This window comes from Octodon degus, unplaced genomic scaffold, assembly GCF_000260255.1.
Source record: "Octodon degus isolate 3935 unplaced genomic scaffold, OctDeg1.0 scaffold00070, whole genome shotgun sequence".
Classification (NCBI taxonomy): domain Eukaryota; kingdom Metazoa; phylum Chordata; class Mammalia; order Rodentia; family Octodontidae; genus Octodon; species Octodon degus.
The window spans coordinates 4559990-4575100 of record NW_004524646.1 but is presented as its reverse complement, the minus strand read 5'-3'; the positions used below and the strand labels follow the sequence as shown (position 1 = coordinate 4575100).

The 15111-nt window shown below is 45.2% G+C and overlaps 1 protein-coding gene and 1 pseudogene across 3 annotated transcripts in view; both read left to right on the top strand.

The window, feature by feature from the left end:
• The first annotated feature begins 2450 nt into the window (after positions 1–2450).
• LOC101562618 (interferon alpha-inducible protein 27-like protein 2) overlaps positions 2451–15111 on the top strand; it is a 15979-nt gene continuing 3318 nt past the window's right edge. The window contains exons 1-5 of one of the 3 annotated variants that reach the window (XM_023719676.1): positions 2451–2558; positions 3145–3302; positions 6870–7001; positions 7407–7541; positions 14294–14428. In XM_023719676.1, coding sequence (XP_023575444.1) covers positions 3200–3302; positions 6870–7001; positions 7407–7541; positions 14294–14428 — 505 coding nt within the window. In that variant the 5' untranslated portion in view covers positions 2451–2558; positions 3145–3199. The remainder of the gene's footprint in view (positions 2559–3144; positions 3303–6869; positions 7002–7406; positions 7542–14293; positions 14429–15111) is intronic. The other 2 variants (XM_023719677.1, XM_012515562.2) reach the window with 2 other exon arrangements.
• Positions 11661–12091, top strand: LOC101565383 (annotated as a pseudogene).

Below are 15111 nucleotides of genomic sequence, written 5' to 3'. Positions count from 1 at the left end.
GCGCTTGCCAGGGAAGCACTTATCCCACTGAGCCATCTCCCCAGCTCTATATGTAGTTTATAAGGCCTCAATATGCCAGTTTTACACTCTGGGGAGGAAATTTAAAAGGGGTTATGGTAAAATAGAAAAATAAAAGAGCAAAAGAGATTAGAAGCAAGGGAAGAGGACAAAGGGGGATCATGGAAACTTTGAAACACTGGTACAGAAGACAGGGAGGAAAGAGAGAAGGAAGAAATAAAACGGGAAAACGAACAAACTAACACCACAAAGAAGGTAGAAACCACATTCACACTCATATAAAAACAAGACAAAGGGCCAGCCGAATAGCTCAGTGGATTAATTGCCTGCAAGCAGGTGGAGGGCGGCGTGGGGGTGGGAGGTGAGGGGGTGGGCAACACGGGGGTGTTTTATCCGCAGGCCTGCCATGCCGGCCCCGCCCCTGAGGCGTGCTAAGAAGGCAATAGAGACTGGGCATGGTGGCCCACACCTGTAATCCCAGCTTTTGGGAGGCTGTAAATAGGCGGATCACTACGAGTCCAATCTAGGAGTGAGACCTTGAACACCCTGTAGACCCTTCCCTAAGATACAGGAAAAAAAAAAAAAAAAAAGACAATGAAGGAGAGAAAAAAAATAGCCCACTTCCAGGTTTCTGTCTGCTGTCACTGGTGGACAACACGTGGCTACAGAGCCCAGATCCATGTTGATTCATCCCAGCAAGCCAGCAGCAGCGTTAGGGCAGGGCAGTGGATGAGTTCAGCAGTCCTGCACCTTTACTTCCCCTGAAGTTCAGGCTGGCTTCTGGCTGCGAGCCTGGAGCAGACCCTTTCAGCCTGCAGCTGCCAGGGCACCTTCTGGGGGCTTGGACTCAGCTGGGAGCGGCTAGGCGGGCCCAGCAGCTGTGCTGGGTTCCGGGTTCAAGTGGCCCCTGCCCAAGACAACTCCCAGCCAGTCTCCTGCAGGCTGTCAGTCCTGCAGCCTCGGCCTGAGCTGTTGCAGTCCTCTGGGGTCACCGCTTTCTTCTTCCGCTGTGTCTCTCCGTGGAGGACTCAGCTTTAAACCACTCCTCCCATACAGTGAGTCCCAACTCAGGGAGAAGGCTCCACTGGCTCTCTCTTTTGCATTGAGTTTTCTCTCTTTGCTCTTCCGGTGAACTTCAATTCACAGTTCAGATCTTTTTTTTTTTTTTTTTTTTTTTTTTGTATTTTAGGGAAGGGTCTACAGGATATTCAGGGTCTCACTATTAGATCGAACTCGTAGTGATCCGCCTGTTTACAGCCTTCCAAGAGCTGGGATGACAGGCGCGTGCCACCACACCCAGTCTCAATTGCTGGCTCAGCGTGCCCCGGGGGTGGGGCCGGGGATCGAACCCCCAACCCCTGCGCCTGCTTGCAGGCCCTTTAATCCGCTATTTGATTGACCTTAATGAAATTTACATGGCAAGAATCAATCTCTTTTTCTCTCCCCACCTTTCATTTACAAAGGAGTGAATGCCCATTTTACCCATTTTTAACCTTGAGTAGTAAAAAGAGAGGGAGGGAGGGAGAGAGAATAAAGGAAGAGAAAAGCTTTTTTAAAAAGTGGTGGTGGGGGGGCTGGTGAGACAGCTCAGTGGTCTAAAGCACCTACTTAGAACAAGCTAAACTAAGCAAAAGCACAGGGACCACGGTTCAATCCCCAGCACCACATGCCAGCCAGCCCCGCCCCCCCTGGTGGACTGAACTGGCCCCCTACACACACAAAATAAATAAATAAGTTTTTTTTTAAAAAAATAAAAGTGGGGGGGGGCTGCCCCTTAGCTCAGTTCTTTGAGTGGTTGCTTCAACAAAGCAGTCAGGCTCAGGTTGCGGTAGTTCGATCCCCACAACTCAAGCCAGCCAAACCAGCCCTGAAAGCATTCAGAGAAAAAAAAAAAAATCCTTATTCTATTTGGGGGGGGAACTACCCATTCGGTGCCCCCTCTCCTGTCCCTCTCTCTTGGGACAGGAGCTTGCTCTCTTTCTCTCAATAAATATATTCTGCTCATAAAAAAAAAAAGTGGCTGGGGATGTAGCTCAGTGGCACAGTGTCTGCCTGTCAACTGTGAGGTCATTAGTTTGTATACCCCCCAAAAAAAGCAAAAAAAATCTGAAGTGTTAGCCCTTTATGAAGACTATCACTTATGTCAATTATTAAAAACAAACAAACCCTGGAAAAGAAATATATCTACACTATTTCAAATACAATAATTATCCTTAAATGTCGTCATGAAATAACATTGATACAAAATAATTCTATAAAGATGACAAAGCATTTTATATCAAGTGACAATAATAGATACAGCAACCAAATCCTGTCTCCACAGTAACCAGGTTTTCCTGAGAACCAGAAAGGGAGGCTGGGATTGGTTTCTGTTTCCTGGGAAATGGAAATTTACCTCATTGGCCGACCTCTTCCCTGGGCGGCACCCTGCAGGCAGAATGGAATTATGTAAACCATCCTGCCTGGACAACAGAGCTGCTGCGGTGCCGGTGCTGCACGGGAGCCCCTTGCGCTGGGTTTCCCTCAAGCCTGCGGAGTGGGTGAGTGTGAAGAGGGCACAGTAATGTTAGAAGAAACAAAAGCAGAGCCATGGCAAGTTCCCCTTATTTGGAAGCTGCTGAGTCTGGTTGGGTTCTTGCTTAGTTAAGGAGCCTTCTGTCCTGGAGCAAACCGGTACCTTCTCTAAGCAGGACTCTGTGTCCTCATCTATAAAACGGGGGTAGGACCCCAGCTTTCTGATATCCCCGGGGAGACGATGAACGAGCAGGCATCCACAGCACTGTGCTGCAGCATGTGCCTTGACAATGTCGTGGATTCTTGTTTCCTGATTTGAGGGCTTTCAGTGGTGCACGCAGAGTTAAGGGAGTCCCAGAAGCAGCTAAGGTGTGAACCCTGGGCTTTTCGGGGCGGGGGGGAGCAGCCAATGAGGGAAATACACCCCAACTCCGAATATGGATCCTTCGGTAACCCTGCATCCACATTGCCCCCTCCCTCACCCCAGGTCCCACTTGAGGCCCAGGACTCCACCAGTGCAGAGCAGCCTCTCAACTACCCCGGCCCCCTCACACTTCTTAGGGCAGTAGGCAGGAAGCCAGTTGTGGGGCCTCATATTCCCGTTTTTCACAGGTTTGCCTGGAGTTGGGAAGCTACCCTCTACAGCACACCACTAGCTAGAGCTGGCATGCTGGCCTCTTCCCTGGCCTCCAAGGTAACGTCAACGATGGCCATGGCCAAAGTTGGCAGAAGGGCTGCTGGTATTTTCCTATATGGCCTCTCATCACGGGGTGAGTGTTCCTGACAGGGCAGCCTGGGAGGGTGCAGGATCCTGACCTGTGAGAGCCCTGGTCCCCCAGCTGCCTCCAGGTATCCACCCTGTATTCTCATGCCAAAGCTCACAGCTCTGTGAGCTGAGGTCCTGGGCCCCGAGTTCTCAGACTCAGATGGTCAGTAAATTCTCTCCCCTCTAAACCCAGGCCTCCTGCCTAGACTTTTGGGCCTGCATCCAGGGCCCATGGAGACAGAGGAGAAGCCTCTTACTGCCACCCTTTTCCTGTGACAGCTAGAGGAGGGAGTGGCTTGACCCTCGGCAGTCACATTCCTCCCACCTGGCTTCTCTTTGCTCCCTTTTGACAGCGGCATGGATTGAGACAGTTTACCTCAGTGTCTAGCTGTCCCCCTTAAGGTTACTTCAAAGCTGCTCCGCTGGCCACTCTGAGGGGAGCTGGGCTTGCTGTCAGCCTTTGTGTCCCTCCCTCTGCTCTGTCTGTTACTTTTGGATCCCAAAGAGATTTCTTTCCAGGTTCTTGGTGTCCTGAACAAACAATTGGACAAACCATATGGAAGAGGTTGTGAAGATTTACTTTTGTTGAGGTGGAAAAGAATGCACCCTGAAGAATGAATAGGGGTCAAAGAATAGATTTGCGGTGCCCGCAAGGAATAATGGCAGGGCTCTTTGGTATATGGAATTCTTAGGCTGCTCCTGTCCCTTGAGAACAAGGCATTTGCCTTGTTCTGTCTTATGAAGAACCTCACTGGCCTGATGTGGGATTTAAGCTTTTCTGTAAAAGGTCCATCAGAAGTAAATGAAACATCAAAAGCAGTCACCACATACAAGGCTTGGGGCTGCACGGTCTACTGGGATTCCGACTGTGCGAATGCTCTTTGTGACTGACAGGCTCTTCCGGGTTGTTTGAGTGATTCCCGAACCTTAGCCCTAATCTCCCTCACTCCAACTCCAGCCTCTGCAGCCTCTTTGAAGAATAAGAGGAGAAAAAAAAAAAAAGAATAAGAGGAGACACCAACTACCTCTAAGGTGCAGATATCAGCAAGGAATCTGTTTTTTTGTTTTTGGTGGAACCGGGGATTGAACTCAGGCCTTTGTGCTTGCTAGGGAAGTGCTTATTCCACTGAGCCATCTCCCTGGCCCATCAGCAAAGAATCTGCACCATTGTCGCCAAACCCTGGTGAACTGGGATTAACTCAGTCCTGGAAATTCCCCAGTTTTTAGCCCTGTTATTTCTGTGGGGACACTACAACTGTCAGTTAAGCAGCCGTGTCCTTGCTGTTCAGCACAACTTCCTCTAGGACAGTGAGGGCCGACCCGGCTGGCCCTCTCCCACTCTGGCAGTTCTTCCCTGAGTGTAGTGAGCCTGAGTTTTAAATACACTGTAGATTACATATAAAATTGAAACAAATAATCAAAATTTACCCCAGTGAAGTAAATTAAATCACAGAATTTTTTAAAAAGTGAAATGTGTTAAAAGTTACATCCTAGACAAAGATGCTATATTTTCAGTAAAAATTCCAATTGGGAAATATTATACATCTTTAAAAGATTAATTAAATGATTTTGCCAGCTTGAAATTTCATGAAGAGGGAAAAATTCAAAATCTTGAGAAATTATTTTTAATTCTGACATGGAAAATGGAATACACTGTTAAGAGAAAATGAAACATTTAAAACATATTTACCCTAATCAAATGTCTTTCTTTCTTTCTTTCTTTTTTAAGGTTTTTCTTTTGTGTGTGTGTGTGTGTGCGCAGGGTCTCATGGTGCAGCTTAGACTTGTAGTGATCTTCCTGATTTCTGCCTCTCTAGTGCTGGGATTGTAGGCATGCGTTACCACACCCAGACTCCATCACCAGCTCAGCACGCCTGGGGGCAGGGCTGGCGTGGCATGAGGTGCCAGAGATCAAACCCTGGCCCCTGTGCTTACCGCAGCAAGCGCTTAGACCACTGAGCTATGCAGTCGGCCCTTACCCTAATTAAATTTCAAAGCTATTATTATATCATTAAAATTATAACAACTTTAAAAAAATAAGCAACAGAATTGAATTTGGACTAATCAGTAGGCTCCAATCAGAAGGTTTAAACTTAGAATGTTTAAACTTAGAAAAGTTGGATCAACCATAGGCTGGAGGTTGGGCCAGTCAGCAGGGTTCAATTTGGACTGGTCACAGGCCTGACATTGCTACATAAGCAATTCTCCTTTCACATTTCTAGAGTTGATCTAGATCTTGTCAAACCTTGTTAGTCTTCTGCCCTGTTGTATGGGCTCAGATAGTCTCATAAATCTGTTTAGAATTCTTATTCTGAGTAGTGCGGACCAAGCCATCACTCTTTTTTTTTTTTTTTTTTTTTTTCTCCAAATGCCTTCAGGGCAGGTTTGGCTGGCTTGAGTTGTGGGGCTTGAACCACAGCAACCTGAGCCTGACTGCTTTGTCGAAGCAGCCACTTAAAGAACTGAGCTAAGGGGCAGGCCCCCCACCACTTTTCAAAGAGCTGTGAACACCAGGGGTCGTTGCTCTGAAGAGCTCCAGAGACAGGCAGCTGAGGCCGAAGTTGACCTACAGTGCTGGAGTTAAGTGGCAGTGCCTGGCAGTGGCAGAGACCACAACCTGCAGTAAAGATCAGCAGCAGCATGGCTCAGAACTAGGGCTGGGGCCCTTGGTACGTAGAGCCGGAAGCCACCTGCAGGACCAAGCTTTGCCAATTCATGATTTCTAAATGAATTGACAGAAGAGCCTTTAATTGATGGGCTCTCTGGTTTGTCCTACTTGATCTTCAAGCCAGGCTGTTGGTTTTAACAACATTCTGCACTTCAGGATGCTTTCTTCATCAGTCTATGCGGGTACCCTTTCTGTTCCTATTTACCTCTTCTCATTAGATCTTTTTTTTCTTTTCTTTCTTTTACAGGGTCTTTCTGTGCAGTTCAGGCTGGCCTTGAGCTCACTTTATAGCCCAGACTGGTCTTTCTTTTCTTTTTCTTTTTCTTGCTCCAACTTATAGTGATCCTCCTGTTTTTAGCCTCCCTAGCACTGGGATTACAGGTGCGGGCCACCACACATAGTGTTGGTCACTGTCTCAGTGTGCTCCGGGGCTGGGGCCAGCACAGCACACCGCTGATGAAACCCCGGTCCTTGTGTCTGCCAAGCAGGTACTTTAGTCTGGCCAGCCCCCAAGGCTGGTCTTGAACTCATGGTGATCTTCCTGCCTTGGCCTCCCGACTGCTGGGAGTACAAGCATGTGCCGCCATGCCCAGCTGACTTTTCTTTTCATATCCATTTCCCTCAACCAAAGCCAGTATTTCTCATATACTTTGTGTACGTGTGTCAGTGGCATTTGTGAAGAGTTATTTGTAGTTGCATGTGCTTTAGTCTATACTCAGAAGAACCTGCTATGCATCTTATTCTACTACTGTTTTTCATTCCAACTGCATTGACCTTTGCCTTTCTGTCTCTTGGGGTTGATGCACACAGATTTTCCCATGTGCATTAATGTAAGCTGAGGATATTGAATGAGGGTTAAGTCTGTGACCCTGTCCTTACCTCTGACCTTGTTCACTTCCTCAGGGATCACTCTGCCACCCCAGGATGTGGGTCCTGCTGTGTCTTCCCTTGGGTCCTGGCTGGAGACACTGAATGTTGCTGGCATCCTGCAGGGGAGCTCTGATGCTATTGCTGAGGCTGCTTCCTCAGTTAAAGGTAAGTGATCCTGAGTAGGAGACATCCTACTTTGGGCTCCCAGTTCAACATGGAGATGTCTAACAAGCATGTCAGGGCCAGTGCCACACCCAGCATTCCTTTTTGCTCAATTTAAATGCAGGCAATATCTTGGACTATGGTTAAGAAGTTCGCAACCAGGCCAGGTTAGCTCAGTGGCAATAGGTGCCTACCTGGTAAACGCAAGGTCCTGATTTTGATTCCTGATAAATTAATAATAATAATAATAATAATAATAATAATAAATAAAAAAGAAAAGGAAATTTTCAACCACTCACCTTTACTTATCAGTCTCTCAAGGTGAATGTCCACAGGTTCTCCCATCTGTATCAATGTGAGCTGAGGGTGTTGAGTGGGGTGTAAGCCTGACCCTCTGCACCTCCTCAGGGTACACTCTGGTGTCCAAGGATGCCCTGGACTCTGCAGCATCCTCCCTTGGGCCCTGGCTGGAGACTCTGAAGATTGGTGACATCCTTCAGGGATCCTCTGCTGCTATTGCTGAGGCTGCTTCCTCAGTTAAAGGTAAGTGTTCCTGAATGACAGGGACCCCACTTTGGGCTCCCAATTCAACATGGAGAAGTCTGAGAAGATTGTGAGGACCGGGGCAACACCCAGCATTTCTTTCTGCTTGTTTGAAATGCTGATGACATCTTGGACTGTAATTAAGAATTTTGCATTCAGGCTGGGGATATAGCTCAGAGGTGCAGCACCTTTCCTGGAAAGCGTGCAGCTGTGTTCAATTCCCAGTAAGGAATTGCGACCACTTACCTTGACCTTTTGGTCTCTTGGGGGTGGATGCCTACAGGTTCTCCCACCTGTACTAATGTGAGCTGAAGCTGTCAAGTGAAGAGATGGAGGGAATGGGCTGGGGAGATAGCTCAGTAGAATAAGTGCTTGCCTGGCAAACATAAGGGCCTGAGCTCAATCCCTGGTTCTGGAAAAAAAAAGAGAGAGAGAGATGGAGGGACTCCTTGGTGTTTTGGTGTACCCAGGGAGAGAGAGTAGCAGGAATGAGGAAAAATAGACCAGAAGACAAGAGCTGGGTTCAGGTGGAGTCTGATAGCCTGATGAGTAAAAGACCCAAAGAACAACAATGGGGCATTGTTAGGGGAGGCCCAGGGTTACCTAACAATAGCCAACATTATCCAGGCAGGATGTTTTTCTCAAGACTGAGGTAGCTTTAGGCACTGAGGCCTTGACCTGCCCTCCCACACATAATCCATTTCCAGCTTCAGCTGCTCTCCGACATCTCTCCCTTTGCTGTGCTGTTGTGTGAATCATGGGTGTTCCCTTGTAGTTGGAGAAGTTGTGTTTGGAGAACTCTATAGATCTTTTCATTCTTGGTGCCAGTCCAAAGATTTTTGTTACCTGTACACAGAAATTTAACCTTATTTATTTATGGATCCAATTCGGATCCAATAATCCATAACAACGAGTTACCAGTACCTCTGGCAGTTGTCAAAAGTTGTTAGTGATTTGAACATTTTACAGCTAGCATATTATTACGGTGTTGTTGTTCAGATCTTGTGCTTATACTTTGCTGCTGGATGTTTAAGACCAAGTTAAAGTGAGAACCATAGAATTAAAAATTAACTTCCTGCTACCTATCAAGGTCAGTTAAATCTCCCCAGGAGTCACCTTGGAACCATGTAGAGCTTGTCTTAGATCTTCTGTCAGTGTCAGCCATCTGGATGAGTTATAGCCGTTGATTGACCAGGTTGCTTTCTATGAAAGCTTGAGAGATTTTTTTTTTCTCCAGATGATCCTCCTTAGGCACCCTGTACATCATAGAATCATTCTCCTCTGTGGTCCCATAATCTCCTTGATCAGAAAATCAGGCACTTCACTGAGTTGTAGGATGTCACAGCAGAAGTTCTCTTATGTCATGAGTCCTCCTTGACCTCAGAGGGCTAGGGCAAAAATATTGGTTATCCTCTTAGCCTATCTATCTCTCTAATTTTTGGTCTCCAAACCTCAATTGTTAAGCATCCAGAAGATTAATGACATTACCCTGCAATGGAGGCAGTAAGCTTAATGTTACTATTTTGCCTCAATATCAAACACCTTAGACATAAAATAGAACAATTACTTTCTAACAAACATGGATATTCTAATATTTAAATTCTTACAGGATGTTACATATTTTACACAGAAATTTAGAAATCAGAACCATACGTAACATTGCAGCATAAAACTCATGATGACATTTTGTGACATACATAAATTTTTATTCTGACAGAACCCCTTTAACCAATATCTCTGTCTAATACATAAGAAGCTTTTGGGGTTGGGGAGATGGCTCAGTAGGATAAGTGCTTGCCTGGCAAGCGCAAGGGTCTGAGTTCAATCACCGGTTCTGCCAAAAAAAAAAAAAAAGGTCAGGCTACTTGTGGGTGTGCCCTTGAAGGAGCCACGCACCATAACATAAGAAGCTTTTTTCTAATATTTCATTCTTTAATGGGATATACATCCCAAGCTTTTTTTAAAAGGCAGAGGTCTCTATCTGAAAGTCTTATCACAATAAGCAATCCTTGTTTTACACTTTGGAAGTCTTGAACATAAGGAATTATGTATACATTTAAGATGTCATGAAATTAACAATAATGGATTGGCATACACATGCAAAAGCCTTATTGTAATCTTTTCTGAAAAAAATTTATCTTTTGCAAAGACCAGTTATTGGGAGCGTCTCCCAAGAGACTATAGAGATTACTGGGGCTCCTCATTAATGAACAAAGGTTGGCTATCCCTCTATTCACCAATAGGAGTCCCGTCCAATAATCTCTCCAGCACTCTAAGGAATTTTTGTTCAATTAGCTTAATTTTTTGGTGACCTGTGAGTAAAGTAATTTTGATATCACTTAGACTAGCTGATAATTCAGGAGAAAGTATGATTTTAAATCGGTATCCCAAATTGTATTATGAACAAATAATTAAAGAAAAATGTTGAATTCAAATAAAAAGGGGAACAGCTGTTCACAAAATGATATACAAATAGACAAATAATAAATACACAAAACAAACATCTTTACAAAATCATAGTGTAGGGGACGGCCAAATAGCTCAGCAGATTAAAGCACCTGCACACAGGAGCAGGGGCCAGAGGTTTGATCCCAGGGCCTGCCGTGTTGGCCCTGCCCCGGGGCATGCTGAGATAGCAATTGTGACTGGGCGTGGAGGCGTGTGCCTGTAATCCCATCTCTTGGGAGGCTGTAAGCAGGTGGATCACTATGAGTCTGATATAGTAGTGAGACCCTGAACACCTTGTAAACCCTTCCTTAAAATACAAAAAAAAAAAAAAAAAAAAAAAAGTGTACTCAAATATATTCTTGACCAAATTGAATTATAGTAACTCTAATAGGATTTTTAGGAATTTGTTATTATAAATAGACTTAGTCAGCTTTTATTGTTCTTCACTTTGCAGAGGTCTCTTACCAGAACATTTTTGGAAAGAATGGAATATTTTATCTATAATTTATGTACAGTTTTGCATTTTTGCATTTTATCTTGTCTTAAGAATACTGGTACCTTTCAGTTTAGCAATCCCCGTATAGTCTGTCACCTATTTATACCTTAGATTTCCATTTTATCAGTTCCTTCAGTAGGCCCCAGGTTGAATCTAGTCTCATTACTGTCACTTTTTTCTTCATATTTGGTTTCATGATACAGCTTAACAGCACACTCTGATACTCAAAAAGGTTGCTCAGCTTTCTCTTAAAAAACACAAGTATATTCTTCACCCCAGATTAGCTTTTGTTTTTGTTTTTGTTTTACCTGATTCAATATTTTTCCATTTTTGTACTTCCAGCTTTTGTAAAATTTAAAAACTTTAATAATATATATTGATCAATGAGATTGGAGGGGTTGATTTCCCCTTTTGCTTTTGCAATTGAATTTTGATTGTACAGAGAAATCTGTGTCATATGTTTTGGAAAGGAAGCTGTCACATAGCCTCCTTAACCTAATATGACCCACCTGTGAGAGAACAAGCAAATTAATCTAATTTATCCAAAGGATAGTGACAATTAATAACACCAGAGAAATTAGCCCCAAATCTGAATAGAGCCAATTAATATTACCAAATAGGGGGTCCGGGGTGATGGCTCAGTGGAATAAGTGCTTCCCTGGCAAGCGCAAGGACCTGAGTTCAATCCCCAGTTCCGAAAAAAAAAAAAAAAAATTACCAAATAAAGTCTGAAAATCATTTTAGGTTGATCTGCACAATTTGGAGCACCAAATATCTTTGCTGGATAAATAGGGGCTCATATGAAGAAGTTATCCTAGCTTGTATCTTGTATCCCTTTGCAGTCTGCCACTAGGCCTGCCACTATGTACATGGATGTCAAAATCAAGCAACTGTTTAAACCCCACTGCTTTTAGACTGCACTCCAAAGCTTAATACATATTTGTAAAATATAAAAACTACTTTATACCAATTTTTATTTAGGACTCTAAAATAAGCAATAAACCTTATTAGGAATCAAGAGAACTTTTAAGTAATTTTTGTACATATCCCTACTATTGTAAATCTTAGGAAATACAGTTTTTTTAAGGCAAACATTTTATCTTGCAGATAGAAACAGCCTTTTAAATTAATCACCTTAAGCCCTTTCCCCTGGCTGGCAGCGCGGAGGCCACACGATGCCTGGAGTTACTGTAAAAGACGTAAACCAGCAGGAGTTCATCAGAGCTCTGGCAGCCTTCCTCAAAAAGTCCGGGAAGCTGAAAGTCCCCGAATGGGCGGACACAGTCAAGCTGGCCAAGCACAAAGAGCTTGATGATGAGAACTGGTTCTACACACGAGCTGCTTCCACAGCTCGGCACCTGTACCTCCGGGGTGGTGCTGGGGTTGGCTCCATGACCAAGATCTATGGTGGCCGTCAAAGGAATGGCGTCATGCCCAGCCACGTCAGCTGAGGTTCCAAGAGTGTGGCACCCGAGTCCTCCAAGCCCTAGAGGGGCTAAAAATGGTGGAAAAGGACCAAGACAGGGGCTGCAAGCTGACACCTCAGGGACAGAGAGATCTGGACAGAATTGCCGGACAGGTGGCAGCTGCCAACAAGAAGCATTAGAACAAAGGATGCTGGGTTAATAAATAGCCTCATTCATAAAATAAATAAATAAATAAATAAATAAATAATAAATTAATCACCTTAAGAGGAAAGTGTAAAAACTTCTCTTTTAGTGTCAGTTGTGAGGCTCTATTTCTGGTGGAACTGCGCTTCCTATTCCTCAGGTCAGCAGTCTAGCACCTTTCATGCAATGCAGGACTACAGCTGCCATACCTGGAGGTCGTCTGGACTTTATTTATCATGTATTTGGTATAGAGTCTACAGGGTCTCACTAGTAGATTGGACTCACAGTGATCCTCTTTTCAGCCTCCCAAGCTCTGGGATTACAGGCGCGTGCCCCCACATCCAGTCTCAATCATGGTCTCAGCACACCCTGGGGGTTGGGCCGACAAGGTGACAAGGCACACTGGGATCAAATCCCAGCCTCTGTGCTCTGCCTAAGCAGGGGCTTTAGTCCACTGAGCTATCTGGCCTGCCCTGTGCTTGTATTTAAAAGGCCCTTTAAAATGTTTTTTCTTTAACTAATTAATCTCCATATTTAACCCAATGTTTTCTTTTTCTTTCTTTATTTTTTTTTTTTTTCCGGAACCGGGGATTGAACTCAGGCCCTTGCTCTTGCCAGGGAAGCGCTTATTCCACTGAGCCAACTCTCTGGCCCCTTGTTTTCTTTTTTATTATTTATAATTTTAAAATTTTTGTTAAAGAAGAACCGGTTGAGCAATATGAGAGTCCGTAGTGATTTGAACAGTTTTTGAGTAGACTGCATTATAACTTTGATTTTTCCTGTATAATGAACATTGATGGCACCAGGCAAAACCTGGAGACATCTTTGTATTGGGGTTTTGCCTCTGGGTGCTGTTTTTACTGTATTGCCTCAGGGCTGAGTGAACTGTTAGTATGGGGAGTGGGCTCCCTCGCCCATACACCCCCTCCCCAAGCCACATGGAGGTTTATTGCCACGTAGCCATGGCCACTGTATTCACTGGCTGTTGTTGTGGCTCTGACCACGGGATGTTTTGTTTTTTCCCAGCCAGGCACAATCTTGAGCCGAACAAAATTTCAGTGCCAGCAGTGTGAACAGTGACCACCGAGGCCATGGCGTGCTCCAGTCATGACCCTGCCACTTATCCCCAGGGGCACGCAACTGTGCACGTGGCTCATGCCTGCTGCTGCCCTGCTGCAGCTGCACTAGTCGTGTGGATGCAAAACTGGCTGAGGAATCCCACCTGGGTCTGCCTAGGACCAGAGCACGGCCCCTCCCCCAACCTGGTTTGCACCTCTCTCCCAGCAGTGCTGCTGTGCTGCTTGGAACTAACTGCTCACGATTTTAAAAAATTCCTTTTTCATCTGATTAAGCAAAACTAGAGGTTTTAAGCTCTATCTATGGTACCTTTATTTCACCTCCCCTTGTTCCACTCTGATTTGGGACTGGATTTTAAAAGAGTACCCTGAGTCAAATTCTTTGTGCTTATAAAACTTTAACCAGAATCGAGAAAGAAAAAGTAGATGTAGGAGTCAAGCAAGTGAAAACCACTTCTACATACGTGCACCTCTGTGATTCTTGAGACTCTGTTTGTCCCAATTTTAACGACCCGTAATTCTATCTACCTTGCTCTTTCAGTTGCTCTTCAAGCTCATTTCTCTCTCTGGTCCTAATGAGCCTGTTTTTGGCCCTCACGAGCCTCCATCCCCACACTTTACACCTGATGTGCCTGAATTGTCTTCACACCTGTGCTGAATACTGGCTCTAACCAATCCACTTCCCTCCCCTTACGTGCACACTTTGGAAGCGTTCCTGCTGCCTGCTTATTTCCTACCTGGGACCTGCTCAGGCACCAAAATGTAGGGAGTTGCTGGTCTCTTGGTATATCCCTGGGAGAAATAGTGGCAGGAATGAAGGAAACATAGACAAGAAGCCAAGAGCTGGGTTCAGGTGAAGTCTGATTGCCTGATGCGCAAAAACCCCAAGAACAATAGTTCTTTGCAAAGTTAGTATCAGGAGACACAGAGTTGCCTGGAAACTAATAACCAAAATTGTCCAAGCAGGATGTTTTTCTCAAGACTGAGTTAGCTTGACTACTTTAGGCACTGAGGCCTTGTCCTGCCCTCTCACATACAATCAATTTCCAGCTTCAGCTGCTCCTGATGGGGGCGTATGTTTGTGACCCTTGTCCTGTCCTCTAACCCTGTGCACCTCTTCAGGATTCGTTCTGGTGTCCAAGGCTTCCCTGGACACTGCAGCATCTTCCCTTGGGCCCTGGCTGGAGATGCTGAATGTTGGTGACATCGTGCAGGGGTCCTTTGACGGCATTGCTTGGCCTGCTTCCTCAGTTAAAAGTAAGTTATCTTGAGTAACAGATGCCTCACTTTCGGCTCCCAATTCAACATGGAGAAGTCTGAGAAGTTTCAGGGCCAGGGCTACACCCAGCTTTAATTTCTGCATGTCTGAAATGCTGACAATATCTTGGACCATATGAAGAATTTTGCAACCACTCACTTTGACCTATCAGTCTCTTGGGGTGGATGCCCACAAGTTCTCCTACCTGCACTAATGTGAGCTGAGAATGTTGAATGGGGGGACAAGTCTGTGACCCCTGTCCTGACCTCTGACCTTCTGCACTTCCTCACCAGGGCTCACTCTGGTGTCCAAGGCTGCCCTGGACACTGCAGTATCTTCCCTTGGGCCCTGGCTGGAGAGGCTGAATGTTGGAATCTTGTAGGGGTCCTCTGATGGTACTGCCTGGACTGCTTCCTTAGTTGGAGGCAAGTGGTCCTGAGTAACAGACACCCCATTTTGGGCTCCTAATTAAACATGGAAGAATCTGATAAGAGTGTCAGGACCAGAGCTCCACCCAGCATTCCTTTCTGCTTGCTTGAAATGCAGACCAATATTAGACTATGATTAAGAATTTTGCGTGATTAAAATAGCAAAGTCAGGGCCAGGGAGATAGCTCAGTAGAGTAAGTGCTTCCCTGGCAAGTGCAAGGGCCTGAGTTCAATCCCTGGTTCCGCAAAAAAAA